Raw genomic sequence first — 24,856 nt, forward strand, 5'->3', positions numbered from 1 at the left:
CTGAACATAAAATGTGTTTTATTAACTAAAGTTTTCCTGAAACAATAAAGTAATTCAATATTTTTTAAAAGTTTTTCTGCATGTTTGTTTGTTTGTTTAATTTAAAATCCCAAGTACCCCCGATATTCCTTCAAGTACCCTCCCATTTGAGAACCACTACATAAGTGGATTGTTAAAAGCACACAAAGTGTTGTTCTACCTTTGTTTTTAATTAACATTTTATTGCTGTTGGGAATAAACCCAGGACACGAGTGGGAGGAGGAGTAAATCCAACCTGACAGCGGCGGGATTGACAATGGAGACAATTTTGAACAGTCCGATGAATTTCGGACCCAACTTCCTGGACGACCAGGCCATGTTCAGATCCCGAGTGGACAATCACACTTCTTGTCCTGGTTGGGAGTTCGGGACCTGCGTTCTCCGCCGATTAGCCAGCAGCCGGTTCCGTTCCACCATCCAAGATAACACCGTGGTGTGGTGTCCACACCTTCCGGGACATCCTTAGGTGGCACTGGATGGAAGGAACTGACACTTCCTTCTCCTGTAGGGGATGATGGGCAGTTGGTAACCAAAAACGATGTGGAAGGGAGACCTGTCTGTAGACAAGGAAATGTTCGAATTGTGTGCATACTCCACCCAGGGTAGGTGGATGGACCAGGATGTTGGGTTGTAGCTTCCAAGCCAGTTTGGTGCGTTCGGCCTGCCCATTAGATTGCGGGTGGTAGCCCTATGTCAGGCTGACCGACAACCCCATGGCTGGGCCGAACGCCTTCCACACTCTGGAAACAAACTATGGTCCCCTGTCTGAAACAATGTCTGTAGGTATGACGTGGAGGCGGAACACAAAGTTGCTAAGGAGGCGAGAGGTCTCCAATGCTGAGGGGAGCCCCTTGAGGGCCATGAAATGGGCCATTTTGGAGAAATGGTCCACAATGGTAAGAATGACGGTTTTTCCTCGGGACGGAGGGAGTCCCGTGACAAAGTCCAGAGCAATATGGGACCAAGGTCTGGACGGGTTGGGCAGTGGCAGCAGGAGGTTGGTGGGAAGATTTACCTCAGGCACGCACAGAGCAGGCAGAAACAAAATCTATAACATCTCACCGCCAACCTGGCCACCAAAACCGACGGCTGATCAGGTATACAGTTCGGCTGATTCCAGGTTGTGCCCCCACTACAGCACAGGGGTGCGTGGGTGAGGTGCCACAAACAGCTTGTTCGGTGGACAGTCCGCCTCCCTTTCCACCTGCTACTCCAGAGTTCAGTGGAGGGCACCGAGGACTCGGTCGCTCAGGATGATGGTCCCTTGGGGGCCAGCACAGGCGTCATCCTCGTGTAGCTGGGAGAGCGCATTGAACCAGGTCTGAAGGTTAGACGATAGTTGAAACGCGTGAGGAACAGCGCCCAGTTGGCTTGTCGGGGGTTGAGTTGGTGCACGATTTTTGCGGTCCGAGAAGATGACGAAGGGGTGCTTTGGTGCCCTCCAACCCTTGCCTCCACTTCTCCAGCACCACCACCATGGCCAGTAATTCATTGTTACCTATGTTGTAGTTCCTTTCAGCCGGTGCTTAATAGGCGGAGAAAAAGGAACATGGGTGAAGTCTGCCATCAGCCAGAGAACGACAAGTTAGCCCCCACCCCTGACTCCAACGCATCTAGACCAAGAACAGAAGTGCGGGATTGGCATGGAGCAGTACCAGGGCACTAGTGAACCGCTGTTTGAGAACCCGGAAAGCCTCCTCGGCAGTGGACCCCCACACGAAGGGCGCTTTTGTCGAAATGATTTGTCAGGGGTTTGGCTAACATGCTATAGTTGCGTATGAAACGTCTATAGAAATTTGCGTACCCCAGGAACCTTTGCAGTTGTTTTCTTACTGTGGCAGATGACCAATCGATCACTGCCTGGAACTTGGCAGGATCGGCGCGGAGTTGACCTTTCTCCACGATGTACTCGAGGCACGGCAGACAAATGGAACTCACACTTTTTCACTTTCATGAAGAGGCGATTTTCGAGGAGACGTTGAAGCACGAATCAGACATGTTGCTGATGTTCCAGTCCAGTAAGGTATTTGAGTAGATTAGGATGTTGTCGAGATAGACAAAGCAGAATTGAGTGACCATGTCACGTAACACATCATTAAAAATATTCTGGATGACTGCGGGAGCGTTGGTTAATCCGAATGGCATCACCAAGTATTCGAAATGCCCTAGTGGTGTGTTAAATGCTGTTTTCCATTCATCGCCTTCACGGATGCGTATGAGGTGGTAAGCGCTGCGGAGGTCCAATTTGGAGAACATGTGTGCTTTGTGCAGGGATGTGAAGGCATCATCTGACAACAGCATGGATATTTGTTCTTTATCGTGAGGAGGGTTTTGTCTTTCTTGTCTGTAAAGAAGAAACCAGCTCAGAGTGTGGAAGTGGACGAGCGGATATGCCCCGCGGTTAACGAGGATGAAATATGTTCACGGAGGGCTTCCTGCTCGGGGGGGAAACTTTATACTGTTTTGCTGCAGGGTATGAGGATCCTGGAATCAAATCTTTTGCACAATCATAGGGCCGGTGCGGCGGCAAGACGTGTACCTGCTCCTTACTAAATACTCCTCGTACGTCATGATATACTGGCGCTACGCGTTCTAAGTTTATTTCCTCTAGTTCGGGGATTGCCGGGGTAATACCCGCGTATTTGGCCACCCTTAAATGTGTGTGACAGAACGTAATCCAACCCGTAATAACCAGTTTGTTCCAATTTCTGCTGGGATTATGGCATTGAAGCCACGGAAGATCGAGAACCATAGGTGCACAGCGGGTTGGCATGACAAATGGCCGAATACGTTAGATGCATGACTATGGCCAGGGGATGCCCGTCAAGGTCATTAACTGGTTTAGGAGTACCCAATTTTAGCTGACAACACCCCAAAGCTTGAGTGAGCCAAGGAGATATCTATGAAATTGTTTTCGACACCGGAGTCGACCATCGCTTTGATGGGTCGCCGCCGACTGGCGTACATGACCTCCCGCGTGAGTGTCAGTCTGTTGTGAGCTGGTGTGTCAACTATTCCCCCAGACCAGCTGGCGTCCTTGGGATACTCACAGTTCATGGGGTCTTCCCGCTGATGCGTGGCCCGGCGATGTTCCCCACCAGCAGGGCACTTGGGGCAAGCGACTATCAAATGGCTGGAGAGGCCACAGTACAGGGAAAGTTTGGAGTGCATGCGGCGCTCATTTTCTCCGAGCGAGAGGCACCCTACCCGAATTTGTATGGGCTCACCTACCCCCAGAGTCATGGACTAGTCGCAGATTCGGCATGGGGGCTCTCACCTTCCCTGCCCCCTGGAAGTGGTAGTGCAAATGGTCGCCGTTCTGAGCCTCTCTCCCGCCATCGCTCGCATGGGCAGTTGTCCAGCCTGATGGCTAATCGGATCGGCTCCTCCAGGGTGCCCATCTCCTCTCTGGCGGCCAACTCATCCTTCAGCCTAGGATTCAATCCACGGCGGAAAATACCTCAGAGGGTGGCTGCGTCAAACCCGCTCTCCACTGCCAAGATGCGGAAGTGGATGGAGTAATTGACCACACACTGATTACCCTCAGTGAGGACTCTTACTCGCACCAGGTGATCAAAAACGTTCCAGAATTCCCGCGCAACGGTGGCGAGGGAGTCACAGAGAGTAGGAGTGGTCTCACTCATCGCCCTTGCCCAAGCAGCTGCGTTGCCCGTCAGAAGACTCATGACAAAGGTGACTTTGAATTGACCATTGCTGTAAGTGCTGTCAGTGCTGTTGATCAAAAAACCACTGAGCATTGGTGAAGAAATTGTCCGCAGGTGCCTAGTTCGCCCTCGTAGCGAGTGCGATGGGGAATGGCGGGTTCACGGACTGGATTCTGCGGCATGGGACTGGCACCCGTGCCAGGCGTCCCGTCCATGGTGGCTGGGAAGCGAGTGGCTAAGCTCTATACGTTCCACGCTAGGGTGACTAGCGCCCCCTGGAGTTCCGAGAGTTTCTGTTCATGTCGGCCAACTACTTGTCCCTGGTTAATTAGCGCCTTGCTGACTTGCGCGGGGTCGACGGGTTCCATGTCTGGCCTGGTTATTCTGTTGGGAATAACCCCAGGACACGAGGGGGAGGAAGATCCCAATACGACACATGAATGAGTAGAACCAAGGGTTTATTAACAGAAAATCGCACAGCAAGTGTGGATGAGTCTAATAAACAAAGTACAATAAAAAGAGAGACCAAAAGAGTCCAAACACAAGCGTAACCAGGCACAAGGGGACAAGGTCAGCAGGAGGATAATCAAAAACTAGGTACAACAAAAGCAAAAGCAAAAGGCAAATGAGCAACAAAGCAAAAAAGGCTAAAGTACAACTCAATAAACGCATGGCTCCAGAAACTCGAGATAGAAAACGCTAGGAATCACAGTAGCTTCACTGAGGAGTGGCTCGTAGGATAACCTGGCGATTGTCCTCCTGAGCCAGCCGCCTTAAATAAGGCCTGGACGAAGATGGTCATCAGGTGCGCGGCTGGTGACCCTGCTCCCTTGCCATGGCAGGAGGACCTCGCCTACAACAAAAAGCACAATTAGCCAGGGATGTGACAATTGCACAATATCCACAATTCACACAAAGCAAAAATTACATATTTTTCCGCAGACATAATGCAAATTTTACAACATCTTTAGTCATTGCAAGGGATTGAGTTAAGATAAAGGTGTATTTAAAGTGTTTTTTTTCCATTCAAAAATCCAAATGTTGAGCTTATCCAACTCACTTTGGCAATGATTTTAAATATCTTCACAATCCCACATACTAAAACTATATTTATAGAAACTATTTTAACACTTTTCAACAATATCACTTTATAAATGCTTGCCACACTTATCATTATGTCATTGTCAATTTTAGCGTCATTGAATGAGGGCTGTTCCCGACACGATAGATGTAGTCGTATTCAGTGAGGGCTCCTCTCCATGACTTAAATAACCACATTAAAGCTGCGTTTTCCCTGCTCAAGACGCAAGTGTACGCTCCACTACACTGGTTAGATTACTATCAATTGACAATTCGTCAATGGCCTCTTCGATGTAGACGCTACTAACATATTAAATCTGTAAGTCTTAAACAGGGAAACTTTTTTTTTTAATTGATAGTGACAAAAAAACAGGTCTAGCCCATGATAAAGCAGAATACCTGCTGGGATGATTCCCTGATCACAAGTGATTCAAGTCACTGATATCAAAACACAAAAAGCTTCTTACAATGCACAGACAGTTCCACCCCAAGTCCAGTATCCGGTGGTTGGACACAAAGCAGAAAGATGGGGCCGTGGACTGATGACTGTCCAAGGAACTATCAATCCAGGAGGAAACAAGAGGCCTTACAGAATATGTCAAGATAATGGTTTTGCGGGTAACCGGCTTAGGAGCCAGTCCTACTGCAATTCATGTACCACCATCAAATTGAAGGAGTGGCTCGCATCAAGAAATTATACCGTTGGATGGAGAAGGCTGAATTGAAAGACAGCACAGAGGGCGCTAATAAGGGCTGTTCAAAAGCAGGCCCTAAACAGAACATCGGTATTGGCCAATTGGTGCCCCTTTATTCACCATGTTTCCTTTCTGGAGTTCAGCTAGTTGGCTCTAATCATCTCTTCCATGGTGGTACTGTTTGTTATGTCCCAAGCCCACCTTGTAACTAAGCATCCCCGTGATTACCGTTGCTGTACTGTGTATCAGCTTGTTGGTCTCAGTGATAGTTCTCGTGAAGATTGTCTTCAGAGAAGCATTGACATCTACTAGTAGATCTTCTGAAGGTACTTGGCAACTCAGCTTCGGTATTATTCGGGTGCTCCGGTTGGGTCACGATCTTCCTTCTCAGGTCAGCAGCTCTTGTGTTTGTTGGGGCTTGGTACCCAATCTCTGATTTTGGGGATGATAATGATGACGACATCTCCCGCTGACCAGTCATCCTGGCTTCTCCTTGCCGTAGCATCGTTGCTGTATTTGATTAATCTCTAGTTGTGATAGAAGATTTTGATTACAGATGTTGGAACACTGGGCTAATAGCTGTTTCTTTGTTAGTCTTGATTGTGAGTTTCCAAGTAGACAATGTTCCCACATTTGCTACGTGTATCCCCTCTCTCTGGGATTACTTTCATAGTAGCATTCCAGCAACTCTGTATTTTCGGCCCTCGTCCATCTGTGTTTTGTTCCAGTAGCCCATTTCTCATCAGTTTGCCCTGGTTCCCTAGCATCAGACGCAGACCTTGCTAACCCTAACCCTAACCCGGACAAAATCAGTTATTTGTAGTACTCAGTTATTTGTTCACTCATTCTTAGGTAGGCTGATATATCATGAGGGGTGCGTAAAGGCATATACAGTATATTTGTCAAGTGTTTTCGTTTCTTTGCTGTGCTTGTCCCACTCTTGAAGGGTAGTACCAAAGCTGAACATTAATCTGGGTTCCACTCAATGACCAGACTGTTGTTTCATCCTTTTTTTGCTTTTTATTGTTTCTTCAAGTTTCTTCAGTTGTTTATGTTGTGGTTGATATAGAAGAGTCAAAGGTGAGTCACAGAAACTCACTAGCAAGGTTAACTATGCGTGCGCCTCCGTATTTTTTTTACTATTTCCTGCTTCGTTTTTATTGTCATCATCCTCTTACTTCTTCCTTTACCGCCACTTGCAATTTTAGAAGCCATGTCTAACAGATAAAGTTTGCAAAGTCTTCCCAACACACCGACCAGCTGTACCATCAAGCTAGATGAAGGCGTTCGGCCAATAGCATATCGGCATTTCTGTGATTGACGTGACGCCGGCCAAAAGCATATCCGCATTACGTGACAGAGACCGTGACTGTGACCTTAATCGACCAACAGCATATCTGCATCTCCGTGACTGAGACTGTGACTGAGACCTTATAAGACCAATAGCATATCTGCGTTTTCGTGACATTTGAGAATAGTTATTTTAGTTGATGCAGCAAAGTGAAAAAAATAGTGCAGACACATTGACCGGCATGTTGGATTGTTCGTAAGATGAAAGATTTGTGCGTAAGAGGGGGACAATAAACGCCACGGTCCACGTTCGTAAGATGAAAAATTCGTAAAACATTCGTAAGACATTTTAAAAATGACATTTTGGGGATGTTAAGGGTGATAAATGAACACACTTATTTATATTTTAATATTTCTGTGATAAGGGCCCTTCAATATTGAATCACTTCGCATCATTTCACATTTTTCTTTGTTTTTATCGTCATGCTTGCATGTTCCTTCAATTTTATAAATAATGTAAAATATGCTCAGTCTATGGCATTTGCTTTCAGGTCACAACAGTATGACCATATTTTTATGTATTGAATGTTAGAAATCGGACGTTAAACTTACAAGTGAAAACATCAAAATATGCTTGGTCTCTTTGCACTTTGATCAGCGATAGCTGTGCCAATGATGAAATAGTTGACTATTGTCTACTGTACACAGAGCTGTGCACAACTTTCTCCCACTCTCTTTCAAGAAACAATGGTCAAATCCACACAGCACAAACACACACACACACACACACACAAAACAAAGTGGTCGGTGTTCTACACTGTTTTTCAACCAATCCAGACTTGAAGATACAATGGAACTACTGAAACTCACACACGCGAGGACAGACACAAAAAGCTCTTCATGTACATGTACTGAAGGGATCTTTATGCTCTGAGTGAAAATACTTGAGGGGATTTAAAAGAATGTTTTTTTTTAAGGGCCCAAAGTGTCTTATTGCACCAAATTCCTCCTACTTCTCTCCAATCTATTTGTACAAATGAATATTTTGCTCTCCTGTGATGTTATTATGATTATATTAAAGCCAAAGTGCCACTGACAAGCTAACCGATTGAATATCGATGACCAGTAAATTGTTTTTCTTTCATACATATGGGAATTCAAGTATGTTAAAATGAACAAAACCGTTAATTTAACTGCTAATTTAATTAACTGCCAATTGTTATGGGTGGGTTCACTCAGGGGTCTTGCTCTCCGGTACCGGCCTGCTTTGTTTCTTTGTCCCCTGTGTTTCCTGGCATCTTTTTTGTCGGTGTGCCCCAGCAGTGCAATGATTGGTCGGCTCCAGGAAGGCCCATGATTGGCTGCTGCTGATTGGCAGGTCGCACACCTGCTATATCTTGAGCCGAGATGGCAGACAACTCTCTCGTCCTCCTTCGCTCCCAACCAGCCACGCAGTAGTTATGGAAACCAAGCAGTAGGGGTGAACCGCTGTTTCTTTTGGGCGTTTTCTTTTCTCCTGTTTTTTGGAGCTAGGGAGGTAAGCCTATTGTCTTTTGGTTGTTTTGTTTGTTAGGTTAGTTTGGTTATTGCACCGATAGATTGTTTTGTTTGTTGTTTTGGCCTTGGTTCACCCTGAGTTAATTGCTCCTATCTTTCAGTAACCTTTTTGTCAAGTAAATAAATATATCTTTTGTTTTCCAAACATCTGGTTTATCGGCTGGCTGCTTGGGAGTTGGGGAAGGCGGGGCCCATTACCTATGTTGTGTCCTAGGCCCCTAGACTGGGACATAACACAATTAACTGGCAACAAACTGCCAATTAATTTTACTTTCAAAAAGAGTATTATATAGCCCAGTTTTAATGAACGAGTCTGTTTTACTTATGAAGAGCATATTGCTTGGAAATGAAAGGAACCAGCAAATGAGTCAAGCTTTATTCAATTTCAACTTGACATCCATACAGGATTTTTAGCATTTTAATTTCCTCTTACAGCGTAAAATTTATGAAACATGTACAGTGAATAATTTCAAATCATCTTGTTACATTACTGTATTACAATGAAAATAACTAATTAATCATTTTTAGAAAATAAATGCCCCTTCATAGCATCTGTTATATAATAAACATTTTCATGTTTTTTACTTGTATGAAATTTTGAACAAATCATTTTATCACATTGCATATCTAGAGAAACAGTAATTGTATAACATCAATATAGTACAGTACATGTGGGTTGTTTATAAATGCTTCCCACACACACACACATAAACGCACACACACACACACACACACATATATATATATATATATATATATATATATATATATATATATATATATATATATATATATATATATATATATTATGAGTGATCCCTCATTTTTCACAATACCCTTGTGAAAAGTGAAACTCGCGGTAGTGTTAAAAGGAAGAGCGCAAAAACACAGGACTGAGCGCCAACAGAAGAGACGATACACTGACCGGAGCTGCTTTTCCCCAGGAAACGTTGAAAGAAACGTGTCATTCTGTATGTTTTGTAATTTGACCTGAAATTGTGTTATACTTCACTTACTTTGTTTGTTGGGTGTAGTTTGGACTACCATTGACGCAAATGCATCACGTAAAATGGAACTGTTCTCACGCTTCGACACCAAAAATGGGGCAGCTGTACCTGCTGAAGCCTCGACAATGTGTGTGCGTTTGCTGTGGGTGCGTTTGATGACTACCACGGCATGTCCCTGGGGGTGTAAAAGGGTGTAACTCATTAAATATCGTGTCCCAGGACACGATGTTGTCAACAGGCAGAGAGGAGCAAAGACAATGTTCACCAGCCCATTGGAAATCCCTTCCCCAGATTTCTAATACAGTGGGCCCCCGTGTTACGAACTTAATCCGTTCAGCGGCTACGCTCGTAACTCGAATTGCTCGTATGACGGGCAATCCAAACCTATGTTAATTAGTGAATGCGTGCAACACGTGCAAAAACCTTAGGTAAAAACATCGCGTCTTTATACACATATTAAAAATTAGTAACATAATCTACTGTACAGTTAAATTAAATAACAAATATACAAAGGAAAAATGACATTTACCTTTGGGGCGACGTGACTTGAGCTGTGTGGAGGCGGAGGGGAGCAGAGACCAACCCGCAGAATTTATTGAATTATTTTCTTAAACTTTTCTCAAACTAGAACATATCACCGGCGATTTCCTTCTCTTTAATCCATAATAGAAGAAGCCTCTCCATTTTGTTGTCGACCGAGGTCCGTCCCCCGGCAAGGAAAGTCTTGACCTTAGAAGATTGCCGAGCGGTTACGGCCATACTCACGAGCAAGGTTAACTATGCGTGCGCCTCCTTCGTATTTTTTTATTATCTCCTGCTTGGTTTCTATTGTCATCATCCTCTTACTTCTTCCTGTACCGCCATTTGCAATTTTAGAAGCCATGTCTAACAGATAAAGTTTGCAAAGTCTTCACAACATTCCTTCCTTCCGTTTTTCACTCATTTTCTCTCCTTCCTTCCATCCCGACCAGCTCTGCCATCAAGCTAGATAAAGGCGTTTGGCCAATAGTATATTGGCATTTCTGTGATTGACGTGACGCCGCCCAATAGCATATCCGTATCTCCGTGAGTGAGACCGGGACTGTGATATTAATCGACCAATAGCATATCAGCATCTCTGCGACTAACTCCGTGACTGACATCGTGACTGAGACAGTGACTGTGACATTGTAAGAGCAATAGCGTTCAGCGTCACCGTGACAAGCGTGAACATTTGATTTCGTTAATGCATCAAAACGAAAATAATTGTACGAACACATTAACCGGCATGTCGAATTGTTCGCAAGATGAAAGGTTTGTGCGTAAAAGGGGTACAAAATACGCCGCGGCACACGCTCGTAAGTCGAAAAATTCGTAAAAGAGGGAGTTCGTAAACCGGGGGCCCATTGAATAATAAAATGGTATTTCAAGTGTAAACTCTCCAGTGTTATCATGTTTGATCATGTCCAGATCTGACTTTAATCCAATGTCCAGGACGCTGCTAATGCACATTTATGATTAATTGAATAATGACTTAAAACCTCTCATTAATGACCATGACTATTTTATGGTCATTATATATTATACATATATATTATGATAAATGTTATTTATGGCATCATATGACATGTAGAATAGAATAGAATAGAATAGAATAAAGTAGTGGTTCTCAAAGTTGGACCTGTGGCATTACTGCAGGGATTCGTGAAAATATTTGGGTTGTTCATAAAAATATATATATATATATATATATATATATATATATATATATATATATATATATATATATATATATATATATATATATATATATATATACGTCAATCACAGAAATATATTATATATATATATATTATATATATTATATATCAATTATGTTTGGCTCAAATAATGTTTTTTTTTTCTTTTTCCGTAAACATTTGCAGTAGGCGTCCTTTGAAAATTTGCACTTATAAAAAGGGGTCCCTGACTCCATAAATTTGGAGAACCTCGGGAATGAAATGTATATATTGTGATTGTACAATAGGAGTACAATGAAATATGGAGCGCTGCTCCAAATGGTGTACATAATCATGAACAATAAACAATAGAATCTAAATGATACGTATGTTTAGGACATGGTAGTTATGCGTCCATTTGCATGGCTCCTGCAGGCTAGGTAGTGTGTCCAATACTTGCGGAAGAGCTCATCGCGGAAGCCATAGATGACAGGGCTGAGGAAGCGTGGGATGATGTACACCAGAAGAAAGAAAATGTAGCGAATCTCCAAACTCAGCAGTGGGAAGAGAACGATGAGCTCGGCCTGTAAGGAAGGAACGACGAACGCCAGCATGCATAGCAGCAACTGAAACAAATGCAACAATAATTACAATGATACAGCCAGTTTTTATTTTTTTGATGATTCAGGTCACATCATGGAGCAACAGTATTTGCAAGCCTACGTAGACTTCCCTTTAACTAGCAACATTGTCCAGCATTTCCACGGATTCTTAAGGCCTTTCCAGAGCAGCCGGGGTCCAGAGACTCTCATTCTGAATTATCTTTGGTGCCTCCTTTAGGTGAGACATGTCTGGAACACCTCATCAGGCTAGTATTGGAAGCCCAAGGTGCCTATAGATCCAGAAGAGCAGTCACTCTATTCTGGGCCTCTCGCAAAATGATAGAGCTTCTCACTCTGTGTCTGAGAGAGACCCAATAACCTATGCCAAAAACTAATTTCGGCTACTTGTCCTCAGGATCCTGGTGTTTTAGCCATGACCCACAGCTTGTGGTGGCGAGGTGAAAATAGGAAAGTAGATTAACCAATAAATCAGGAGCTTCTTGTTTTCAGACATCACATGCTTATCCATGACAGGCTGATACAGCGTGTGCATCACTACAGTCGGATCTGCCTGTTAATATTCCACTCCATCCTCCCCTAACTCTAGAACAAGACCCTGAGATACCTGAACTCCTCTAGTTAGAGAAGGATCTTATGCCTGAAGTGGAGAGGGCACCACACCCGTTTTTGACTGAGGATCAATGGTTTTTGATTTAGGGGAGCTGATTTTCATCCTAACCACTTTATACTCAGCTGCAAAACATTCCATGAGTTGTTGTAAATTGGGGCTTGATGAAGCCAACAGTTCCACGTCATCTGCAAAAAGCAGGAGTCAGGCCACCAAATTAGACCCTCCAAATGCCTTGGTCAAAAGTGCCCTCTTTTCAAGTGCATGTATGGACCGCTTATGTTTTAACACTCTCATCACAGTGATGGAGAGCAATATGTAGATGTATGCCCAAGCCTGTTTGGCACCTTTCTCCATGGGCAACTTCCGAGTTAAGAAAGTTCGCCTCCTCTCAAGATTGGTAGCAGAACCAGATGTATATTGATTCAAACTCAGCTAGTCTAGTTGGAACATCGACCTCACACATCAACTTCACTGTCAGAGACATTCCACATCCCGAGAGACAGTTTCTACTTCGGATCTTATTGGACCACCAAGGTCCCTGTCTTTGGCTGCTGTCCAACTCACATTGCACTCAATTCCTAATGCCCCTCTCACAGGTGGTGAATACATGAAAAGGGGGCTCATGTCGTCATGTTGGGGGATGAGCACAATTAGGCTCCATGAGTACAGGCCCATCCACCAGGCACTCACTTTTGAGCCCCACCTACAAGCCTGGTGGAGCCATAGAGGGGCCCCTGTGACCCATGTCAAGGCAATGAGAATTTATCTTCGAAAACCCTACTCATTACAGGGCTCTTTCAAGCCATGGTTTGTCTGGTCACTGACTTTGGGCCTGTGGGTGACCTAGCCACTGACACAAATCCCTAGACAACTTTGGTTGAAAATTAGTGACAGAGAGTACCGTCACAACCCAGGAAAAAAAATACCCCCCCCCCCAAAAAAAACAAACAAACAAAAAACAAATTGTTAACAACCACAATCATAACACTAGAGCAACTAGCAAAACCATGATTTGCACAAAAAGTGAACAACCACATTTGGCCAAAACAACAATCATGGTAACAAATAAAAGCACAATCACAATCAACAAAAACAATTGCAATCATGAACATAATCACAAAAAAACAGACGACCACAGCATTACACCTATTAGATGGACTGGGTCAGATGGACTAATATTCTGCATTGTAAAATCCTTGATCAACCGTAATTTAACAGACATGGGAAAACAGACTTCAAAAAACATCTAAATCTCATTCTCTCTGGAGATGTTTTTTTGTCATCATATATGTTACAGCCCGTATTCAAATCTAAAGAATGAACTTTAATATGTCCATATAAAATGAATATAAAAATAACTTAGAATGAAAGGTTGGGATTCCCATTTACTATCTCATCTATTTACAATGTCCTAAAATTAATATCGTAAATAAATAAAAGAAAAATCTAAACAAACCAGATACCTGTAGGCTTTCGTATAACTACAGTATGTTGGAAGCGCAATATGTCCGACTTCCATATAATTGTCGGCGCACTATGTCTTGACGTTGCCACACAGGCCATTTGGTAAGTCGAGTTTGCATGACAGGATGCACAAAAACAAAGATGGAGAAAATTCAACAGGCCTTGTCCTTGTTGAAAGCAAAGCTTTATGTCATTACCATGTGGTGGAAAATGTTACAGACAGCGGAGCTATTACCATCCTGAAAGTGTTTCTACTGTGCCACAGCTATTACTAAGAGACTGAAAAGAAAATTCAGCGATGCCATGACAGAAACGACCAGACAAATTAACTAATGTGTATATGATGCATGGATATGGAGAGCAACGCAGTTTTATTGTATTTTGCAAACTCATATGATGCATGAAAGCCACATTGCCACTAATGAGGTGTATGTCACCATAGGTCCTCAGCAGCTTCTACAACTGGATTGTTGAGTCCATCCTAACCAGCTGCATCACTGTGAGGTATGGTATATCCACTGTTGTGAACCTCTAACACCTGCAGAGAATGGTCAAAACGGCATCCAAGATCACCAGAACTTCACTACGACCCCTGCTGAGCCTCTATCACCTCAGTGTCTGCAGAAAAACTGCCTCCATCACCCAGGACCCCACCCATCTCCAACACAGACTGTTCATTCTGCTCCTGTCAGGCCAGAGGTAGAGGAGTGGAAATTAGTAGAACTAGTAGAATCAAGAACTCTTTTTCCCTTCTGCCAGCAAACTTCTCAACAGTCACTAGAAGCACAACACAATAATAATATCAATCATACATCTCATACAGCTGTGACTATGCCAAGACCATGCACTTTATCGCTGAATTTTTACTGCTCCTTTTTTTTTGCACACCACTTGTAAATAGCTGCATCTAACCAACCACATACCCATTCACATAATTTGAATCTACCATGCACACTCGCACATTATTGCAGGTATCTTGAACATTATTGTTGGTATCTGTTCACAGCCTACCCATTTACGGATTATTCCTCTGGTCGGCTACTTGTGCATTGTTTATACCATGCTTTTTGTCTTAATACTTATTTTACGAAATTCGTGTGGCTGCCAAAGTCAGAATTTAATTGTATGGGGAAAGCTGTTTCTACTGTACATTGTGCACATGATAATAAACATTTTGACTTGACGATGTATCAAGTTTCAACTTATTTTATAATATAAAGCTATAAAATGTATTACTAGCTTCAAAGAGTAGCAGTTATGCTGTTTTTGTGGAAAAATGCATGTTCCTTACAAACTTAATAAAAGTTTTTTAAAGTGATACTTTGTCTCCTTTCGTTATTCTGTCTTGCAACAAATTTTTTGCACATCTATGTATTGAAGCAGAATTTTGTTTTTTTTATCGAACTGAATCAAATTGCTTTGAATAAAAATAGTTTTGAATCAAAAATTGCATTTTGGGATGCCTTTTAAGTAACCAACTGGTGCAGACCAAATTTGCATTACAGTGATCCCTCGCTATTTCGCGCCTCGCCTATCGTGCCCTCAGTGCATTGCAGATTTTTTTTTTTTTTTATTTAAGAAAAAAAAAAAGCTGTGAGAGATGTGTTGTGACGGTTTCCTGCTTGTCAAACAGACCAGGTAACTATAAATGCACCTGCCACGGATGTTGAACTACTGCAGTACACAAATTTACTGAAATCTTGAATTATTAAACCTTATATAGTAACGGAACAGTTACCTCTTTCCATTCTTTGCAGTATCGTGGCAGCTGCAGTCATACTAGTGAGCCTGGAAGGCCAATTAAAGTCAAAGTCTCTGCCTTGGTTCTATCCAACAGCTTGTGCGTTTTACGGTTCATACTGGCACTGCTTCCCTCTTGGTCTAAAAAGTTGGAAGTTGCCGTGGCTGTAGAATAAAATTCCAGCCCTCATTGATCGAGTGCTGCACGGGAGCCAATCGCATATCTTGCAGCACACTCAAATTTGATTTCAAGAGGAAGATTGGGACTTCTGTAAGACACGCTCTCGGCACAATCATTGACCAATGAGGGCAAGAGTTGTATGCTTCTTTGTGGTTTTTACTTATCGCGCGGTGGGGGGCGGGTCCCCATTAACCTTGAAAAACAAGGGATCACTGTATTTCTCTGATTTGTTCTTGGCCAGGGAATGCAAGATAGACGTTTTTAAATTCCCTGATTCCCTGTGTTTTAATTGCAGTGTATTTTGAGAACCACAGACATGGTCTAAGTACTAAAACAGAAAAAAAGAATTAGTATGAGTGCAGACAGAAGTAGATTAGTGCCTGATGAATGATAGACTATAAAAAAAAAGTAAAATGTCTTCCTCTAGTGGTGGCAGAAGGTTGGGCCAAAATACACTGACAGACTGTTGATTACACTTACGTATGGCATGAAAAAAATAACGGACCGACAATGACAGAAAGAGGGTGGGGCTCTAAACAATGTCGGACCAGCAAAAAATGCAAGTTTCCCACTTTTGCTTCATTAAAATAACGATGTTTAAATCCCTTTTAATTATGAAACATAATGTCGATTAACTTTTAGGTGTGCCACCTGCAGGCCATGTAGCATGACGGTATTGCGGGCCCGGGTAACAGACGCAAGCCCAGCAGAGGCAGCGGCACGAGCTGTCATCATGATCTTGCAGTAGGTGAAGACGAGGGTGAAGACAACGAAAGAGAAGTAGACACCATCAAACACAAAGTTCTTCACATAGATGGAACGTTGTCGAAAGAGCAGTGCATGGTCACAGAATATGGTCGCACGGAAGAAACCAGGTGGCTCCTGCAGGACACTGACCATCAGGTCGGTGATAGGCGGTGTAGCGGTCAGCGTGAAGATGGCAGCAATCAATAGCAATGTGCGTCGCACCGTGCACATCTGGCTGTAGTGCAGCGGGAAGCAGATGGACAAGTAACGTTCCACTGACATGCCAGCCAGAATCAATGGTGTAGAACGTGTCGTCAGTACCGCTGACATGATCTGACAAATGAAAGATGATTAGAATTAATTGGACCTGATCACACTTGATTAAACAAACAGATGCAGCTAGCAGGTTCAACATTGTCTTACTCTAAACATGAATCCTGAATTGGCTTCCGGTGAACACTAAAAGTGTGATCATATGAGGCATACTTGGAGATAATTTAATTAAGTTTAAAAACATCATCAGGCATTCAAGACATATTTTGCATGGCAATGATTGTTCCTTCTTTTGATACCCATCCATCCATTATCTTCTGCATATTTGGGGTTGAGTCGCAGAGAGAACTATGTACCATGGTCTTGCATTTGGAGGGCGCTGATCTTCATCCCAGCCACTTCACAGTAGGCTGCGGATCACTTCAGTGAAAGTTAGAGGTCAAGGCCTGAAGAAGCCAATAGTACCACATCAATGACAGAGATTTAATGCTGAGACTCCCAAATAGGACCCCTTCAATGCTTCAGCTGTGCCTGGACATTCTGTCCATAAAGGTAATGAACAGAATTAGTGACAAAGCCTTGAAGGAGTCCAACCCCCACTGGAAAAAAAGTCACCTTACTGCTTAGAAATGCATACCAAACTCTGATATTGGTGGTACAGGGACCGAACAGCCCTTATCAAGGGATTTGGTACCCCTTACTCTTGAGGCATCCCACCGCAGAACTCCCGGAGGGACACAGTTCCTTCTCCATGTCCGCAAACATATGACTATATGGGTGAACTCCCATGTAGCCTTGAAGATTCTGCCAAGGGTGTATATCTTTTCCCCTGTTCCATGGGACAAAATCAGACTGCTCCTCCTGAATCCGAGGTTTGACCTCCTCACCAACTATCCTCTCCAGCACCCTTGCATAGACTTTACTGGGGAGGTTGAGGTGAACCCTCTATAGTTACAACACACCCTTCAGTGGCCTTTCTTAAAAAGGGGGACCACCACCCCAGTCTGCCAATCCAGAGGGGCTGTCCCCGATGTCCATGCGATGTTGCAGAGGCGTGTTAACCATGATGGCCCTAGAACAGCCAGAGCCTTTAGGAACTTTGGTCGGATCTCATCTGGCCCTGGGGCTTGGCCTCCAAGGAGTTTTTTTACTTCAGTCACCGAGATGGGAGAGCCCACTTTGGTGGTTCCAGACTCTGCTTTCTCAGAGGAAGACGTATCGGTGGAATTGAGAAGGTCTTCAAAGTATTCTCCCCACTGGTTCACAACATCCCAAGTTGAGGTCAGCAGCGCCCCCAACTCCCAACTGTTAATGGTGCACTGCTTTCCACTCCTGAAACACCAGATGGTGGACCAGAATTTCCATGAAGCTTTTCATGGTCTCAGGATCTCTTCCGTCATCCAGGTTTTTTCCTCAGCGACCACCAAAGCTGCACATCCCTTGGCCAGCTGGTACCCGTCAGCGTGACGACATCTCTTACCACCAGGGGATTACTGCCACAAACGCCACAAGCTGTCTTATGTACACAACTCCTATCAGCTGCCTCGACAATGAACGTGTGGAACATGGTCAACTTGGACTTGATGTTTCCCGCCTTCCCCGGGACATGGGAGAAATTCTGCTGGAGGTGGGAGCTGAAACTCCTTCTGACAGGGGATGCTCCCAGATGTTCCCAGCAGACCTTCACAATACATTTGGCTGTGCCAGGCCTAACCAGCATTCTCCCTCATTGTCGGGTCCAGCAATCCACCAGGTGGTGATCAGTTGACAGCTCCAGCCCACTCTTCACCAGAGTGTCCAAAATATTTGGAATCAAACGGATGATACAAGGTCTATCATCGAACTGAGGCTTAGGTTGTCCTGGTGCATAATGCACATATGGATACCATTTTGTTTGAACATGGTGTTTGTGGACAGTAAATGATGAGCACAAGTCCAATAACCACTCGGGTTAACATTGGGGTTCCTCCCAATCACGCCACATTGAAGTCCCCCAGTAGAACGAGGGTGTCACCAGAAGGTGCGCTCTCCAGCACACCCTACAAATACTCCAAGAAGAGTGGGTACTCTGAATCGCTATTTGGTGCATACGCACAAGCGACAGTCAGGACCTGTCTCCCCACTCGAAGGCGGAGGAAGGCTACCCTCTCGTACACTGGGGTAAACCCTAATGTATAGCTGCTGAGCCTAGGGGCAATAAGTATGTCCACATCTGTTCTGAGCCTCTCACTCCAGGCAATTCCAGAGTGGAAGAGAGTCCGAGAGAGGACTGCTACCCGAGCCCAAGCTGTGTGTGGAGGCCAGTCTGAGTGTGCTTAGTCTGTTCCCTCACCTAGGACCTGTTTGTCATGGGCGACCCTACTAGGGGGTGAATCCATAGACAACTTAGCTCAGGATCATTGGGACACACAAACCCTTCCACCACGATAAGGTGCTAATGGAGGGGTTCTTTCTATTTCATTCATACTAAATTAAAAAAAAAATCAATTATTAAACATTCAACAAAAATCTCACAAATAATTGTAAAATAAATCATACATTATGTTGTTTGTTATCATTATGTGTTTACTTCCTATCTAGAGCAGCATGAACTGAAATCCACCTATGCGGTCCTTGTCCATCTCACCCCATTCCTTGGATAGAGCTGTCAAGGAAGAAAAGTGTGCACAGGAACTTTTCCCCTGCTGTTGGAATAGAGGAACGGAGTCTGCCTATCTGCAGTTGGGCTTTTGTTATGAGATGTATTGTATAATGCTTTGCTGAATTTAATTAAAAAAAGCAAACAGGGGCAGTGGCTCACAGCATGATCCACGCTCCGTTCCGCCACGATCCGCCATGATCCGTCAACTTTACACAAGACTCGAAAAATCTGGTCTGCCACGTACGCCACCACGTCAATTCCACAGTTCAGCAAGCACCAAACAGGAAAAAGAATGTGGTTACATCCTGTGACAAAAGCACAATTGTATTCCCCTTTGCTAATTGATTGAATGAAGCCAAAAGTGAGTGCAAGCGTCAGCTTGTCTGTGCAATTGCCATCGAGACAAAAGGAACAAATGCTTTCCTTCTATTAACTGGCACTAACGTGTGTACAAATATATGACTGTTTTGAGATGTGGTCCAAGGAATGTTAGAAATGTTTGACGCTGCCTAGCGCATTGAGGCGGATCGGGAACGCAAGCAGTGGTCACGGGTGTGCATCCGTTTTTGCAAATGTGGAACGGAGCGGAGCGTGGCAGATGTGGTGGAATCACCCTGTTACTGACAGTCTGGAAGGCAAACACGGAAGTGTGAATTCAGCTGTCTCTTGCGGGCAGAAAAAAGTCAATTTTGGCTGTTTGACTTCTTTTACAGTCCATCTTTGGGTTTCTTTTGGTCTTCTTTATAGAGTTCTCTGACAATAGAATGTTAATTTGCAGACCAAAATGTAACAATCTCTATGAATATAAATAAAGGTTCGAACTTATTGCCTGTTTTTGCAAAAAGATTTTTGCAGGTTAGGCCTAATGAACAGCAAAAACAGTTTTGCAAAGAAATAAAAAAATATGACAATATAACAAATGAACAACCATTTTTTTTTTCTTTTTACTAAATCAATGGCTTTTATTTAACCCTTGTGCAGTATTGTGTCATCTTTTTGAGAAATTCTTCCCCATTCTACTCCCAGTATTTAAGGCAAGGGATTTATATTTATTTTACATCATTTTACTGTTTTATTGTGTGACCTATTTATTGTGTTTTAATTTTTCCGTTCAGCACTTTGAAAAGCTTTCCTTTGTTAAAATTGTGCTATATAAATAAAATTGATTGGATTGGACTGAATGGATGGCACCTTCCAGGAATTGTGATAACTAAGATGGTCATGTCATTTTAAACTTTGACATGATGTCACCTTCTGGATAAAATTTCAGCTCCCTAGAGTCGTCTTTCAATGATTTTCCTTTGATGTCGGTATTGTTCCAAAATCATGTATATAGACTGTTGTATTGAAATCATGTTCAACTGTTAATTCAGTTCCCAAAAAAAATAAAATAAGTCTTGTGACTCTGACAATGCAGTCGGTCAGTACATGTCAATCATGCACACGCACACACAGGAAACCAAATGCATCTGAAATGGATGTTTCACAACAAATTATGCACCCTAACTCAACAAAAATGAATAGTCATTTGAAATCATTGAGATGTTCTAATTATTTAACTTTATTTAAGCAGGGAAATACCATTGAGATTAAAAACCTCTTTTTCAAGGGAGTCCTGAGAAATCTTTGAAATAATGATGCAAATCTTAAATACAATGATGCCGTTTCTAAGTAGAAGTCATTTAAGGGGTTTGTTAGTTGGAAAGTTTGCCACTCCAAGAGGAAACACCCCTGGAAGACAAAGAAGGGATTTTTTCATCTAAAACTTGGAAGCAAAGAATCCTTTGGATGAATGGTACTGTAAATGTTGCAACCACTAATATTTGTCAAATTTCAACTTTTGTAGATGATGCCACATTTGCATTATTTTTCCTCACCAATAGGCAGCAAACCGAGACATGAATCTTCCTGAAGATGTAACTCAGGACATAAAGCGCTGTCACCAAACTCAGTTGAATTGCGTCGTTGATCACCATGGTAATGAACATAATGTAACGCGGGTTGTCATAAAACACGCTGGGGACACAAAGAATAGAGATTTATGACATATGGTTTAAATAAGTAAAAAAATGAGTAAACATTGCATACATGACATCCATCAATCCCTTTTCTTCTTTGGTTGCTTGCGCACTGGAGGAGTCTATCTCAGTGTTTCCCAACCTTTTGTTCACCGCGGCACACCGCGGGGAGAGGGGGGGGGGGGCTGTGCACAGTCAATGCCGTAAATTTATATAGCGGACCGGGGGGGTGCTCTTCGCGGCACAGTCAATGCCGTAAATTTATACAGCGGACCGGGGGGTGGGGGCTGTCCGCGGCACAGTCAATGCCGTAGGTGCGGCACTCCTGACAATGTCTCGCGGCACGGTTGAAAAACACTGGTCTATCTCATAGTATTCACTACTCTTATTCTGCCATGGGTGACCACACACAGGGAGGGTGACTCTGCCCAACCCGTGTGACTATGTGTGACCTTAGGGTCTTAACTGCTACTTGCTAGATGATATGTATCAGATTGCAAACAATCAAGCCCAAAATATCATTCCATCGGTTATCTCTAACCAGTAGAACAAAGTACCCTCTAAATCAGGGGTGCTCAAAGTCGGTCTTCGAGGGCCGCTGTCCTACATGTTTTCCAGGTTTCATTTGATTCAAATTATTAGCTCATCAGCAACCTCAGCAGAAACCTGATAACGATCCTGATCATTTGAATCAAGTGTGACAGGAAAAGAAACTTGGAAAACATGCAGGACAGCGGCCCTCGAGGACCGACTTTGGACACCTCTGCTCTAAACCTAACCCTTCTGTTCATGGATCCCGATCTGCAACAGAAGCACATAGAAGTTACTGGAACAAACTGTCTTCACTAACGCTTGCTGTCAGATTTTGTCTTGTTACAGTTTACCTCTTTGACCCAAGTCATGATTGTGAGGCATGTCCAGCAGTATCAACAGATTTAACAAGCATTGTGAAATAGGCAATGTGTCAAACACTTTGAAAAAAAAAATCTTTAAATACTGCATTAACCTTCTTGATCCATATTCCCTGCACTTTTACTAATTCCATCTCAGCTGCTGAAGTAGATACCTTTGGTGGCCTTTGAGCTGCCTCCTCATGATTACTATTTGCCTGTATACTTCTGCGGTACTTGTTTTGCTGTCCTGCACATCTGCTATGCTGCCTTCAGGTCATTCAATCCCTTCCTTTGGTTGTGGTTATCTTCTCTCACCTGATATTATTTGCCCAAACTTACTGCACCTAGTCAGAATGCCATTCTGATATCATTGCAAGTATCAAGAGGCCCTCCAATCCAGTCTCCCTTTGTCGATTATTGTCTTTGTTTCTTGGACGGCTTGAGCGCATTAAGTGAAGTTTCATTGCCCTGTATTGCCAAGAAAGTAACCTTGATTGATCGTCAGAAGGGATAGAAGTGTCCTTCATCTGATGCTTTTTTTATGGCAAAACTATTAACCGTAGATCCTTACTTTAAAAAATAAATCCTATCAACAAGTGCATCATCATTGCATTTTTTCCAAATATTCTATGATGGTCCGATTTTAAGCTGTTCAAAAAGTTGGTGAAATTATACACAATGACCCTAAGAAAGCCAGCTTTTAAAAACTATTCATACACATGATCCCAGTCAAAGTTTTGACTAACTAAAAAAAAATACCTGCAACTCACATACAGAATTGCATTGGTTGATAGCAGGTATAAAATTAAAAAAAAAAAAAAAAAAAAAAGTCAAATTAGATGGAGCTGCAGGAGCGATCTGTAAAGGAACTACCTCAATAACAGGGGGATACTGGACCCCAACACAAATCTATATACAATAAAAACAGGAAAAATTATTATGATACTGCCTGATCCACGCCTTTCAGTGAAATACTGAGAAACAAAACAATAAGCTGTGATGAGGACTGAACACAATGATGAGGACTGAACACTGTGTCTTGTCACAGCATATGCCCACGGATCAAGTTGTGATGCAATGGGCACTCGGGGGAAAAACAAAACAAAAAAAAACTGTTCATGTTAAGAGTGGGTGGCTCGGTGGTTAGCATGTCCCCCTCATAGTGCAAGGACCCGAGAGCAAATCCACCTCACTCCAGCCTTCCTGCGTTGAGTTTGCAAGTTTTCTTTCTGTGTGGGTTCTTGCCGGGCACTCTGGCTTCCTATCACACTCCAAAATCATGCATACTAAATTGTCCTTAGGTATGACTGGGTGCGTAAATGGTCGTTTGTCTCTGTGTGCATTCAAATTGGCGAGAGGGTGGCCTTTTAGGAGTGATTTCACTCTGCTAAAAGCAAAAGACCAGGCCAGGGGGAAAGCCTCCCTCTCTCTGGTTGGCTACCAACAAACAATTCTGAACGAGGGCAAGCGTGCACTGGGATGTAAACCAGGATTGTATGATGTGTTACCTGTGTCTGAGGAAGGTGTGCACCATGCTGCCATTGATGACACTGAGAACCAGCCACACCATCATGGCCATCATATTCTTGGATAGAGCATTGGAGAAGCTGTCTTTTGGAACCACTATACCAGAAACAGAATTGAAGGAGCTGACATTCTGCCAGCTGACATTGAGTGCCTCTGCCAGGGCAGATGATGAGTTTGGCATCATCAACTAGTGTTATCTTGCACACAATGACCTGACAAAAAGAAACACTGTCACGGAAAGGCAACACAAGCTTCATCATCAACATCTTTATTAGACTCACCTAATCATGTCGACTGGTCTCTCATCATCTTGACTCATCATGCATGCGACCATTTCCAGGTGATGTTTGCTGTGCCAAAAACCTGATTTTGCTCAGCTGCTACCACATCTGAACGTGCCTTAGAGAAGCCAGGAATATTATTGGTTATCATATATCATAGATTACTACAAACTACTGTCCACACTGCCGCAGATAGCCGGCACCGCAGGCAGACACAACGTTGCGAGATATGTGCGTGAATCCAACAAATAATAAATGGTGCTATCCCATCCTCGTCGTCACTTTGTTATATTCCTTGTGGTGCTGTAGAAGGGCTAATGATGAGGAAATAGGAGACAACGACAATAGGCGCCTCATCTTGTATTGTATTCAATTGGCATGGACACAAACATGGCCATAACCCAATCCCCGAAGGGTCATACTTAGGCACAATACACAACAATGACGCTTAGTAGACAAGCAGCGGGTTGAAAGAGCTGTCATAGAGACGGACCCCCCACTCCCCTCTTACCAAGTGCCCTTGCACTGATGATGATTGGTGTATTAGCTGAAGGACATTCTTACACAGACACCACATTTACCGTCATAATTCACCACCTCTGTCGTTCCTGAATTCAACCAGCGTGATGGGACTGGAAGCGCCACACTTGGCTGCTCCCAATGGGGCCACGTTATGGCCAAAATTTCCTGCACTGCCCTTTGCCTATCATCTACATGTTTTACAAGATATGTTATAATGTTTGTTGATGCATGTGCTGGGATTTTTCTCCAGACTTGAGCCACGCCCTCTGTATGGGGATGTGGCTGAAGGCTTCTTTTTTTTTTCTT

At 43.4% G+C, this 24,856-nt stretch overlaps 1 protein-coding gene across 1 annotated transcript; it reads right to left on the reverse strand.

The window, feature by feature from the left end:
- Positions 1-1,258: 1,258 nt before the first annotated feature.
- Positions 1,259-23,928, reverse strand: LOC148417580 (odorant receptor 131-2-like). The gene is made up of 9 exons (XM_088422752.1): positions 23,729-23,928; positions 21,187-21,325; positions 16,300-16,728; positions 11,487-11,656; positions 3,523-3,771; positions 3,317-3,471; positions 3,247-3,266; positions 1,873-1,947; positions 1,259-1,360 (listed from the first exon to the last, which is right to left on the reverse strand). The coding sequence occupies exons 1-9, from the start codon at positions 23,926-23,928 to the stop codon at positions 1,259-1,261; spliced, it is 1,539 nt and encodes a 512-aa protein (XP_088278878.1).
- Between the last annotated feature and the right edge of the window lie 928 nt (positions 23,929-24,856).

Source organism: Hippichthys cyanospilos, chromosome 9 (assembly GCF_059441005.1).
Source record: "Hippichthys cyanospilos isolate Australia breed blue-spotted pipefish chromosome 9, RoL_Hcya_1.0, whole genome shotgun sequence".
In the NCBI taxonomy this organism is placed as follows: Eukaryota; Metazoa; Chordata; class Actinopteri; order Syngnathiformes; family Syngnathidae; genus Hippichthys; species Hippichthys cyanospilos.

Bases quoted from the DNA above. Each gene is read 5' to 3' on its own strand.
- LOC148417580 (XM_088422752.1), bottom strand. From the start codon at position 23,928: ATGCCAAACTCATCATCTGCCCTGGCAGAGGCACTCAATGTCAGCTGG. The intron at 3,772-11,486 runs GTATTGGACACA...TTTGATCAACAG, and splicing joins CGCGATGAGCTCTTCCGCAA to CACTGACAGCACTTACAGCA. The intron at 1,948-3,246 runs GTAGGGTGCCTC...CCGTGCCTCGAG, and splicing joins GTGAGCCCATACAAATTCGG to TACATCGTGGAGAAAGGTCA.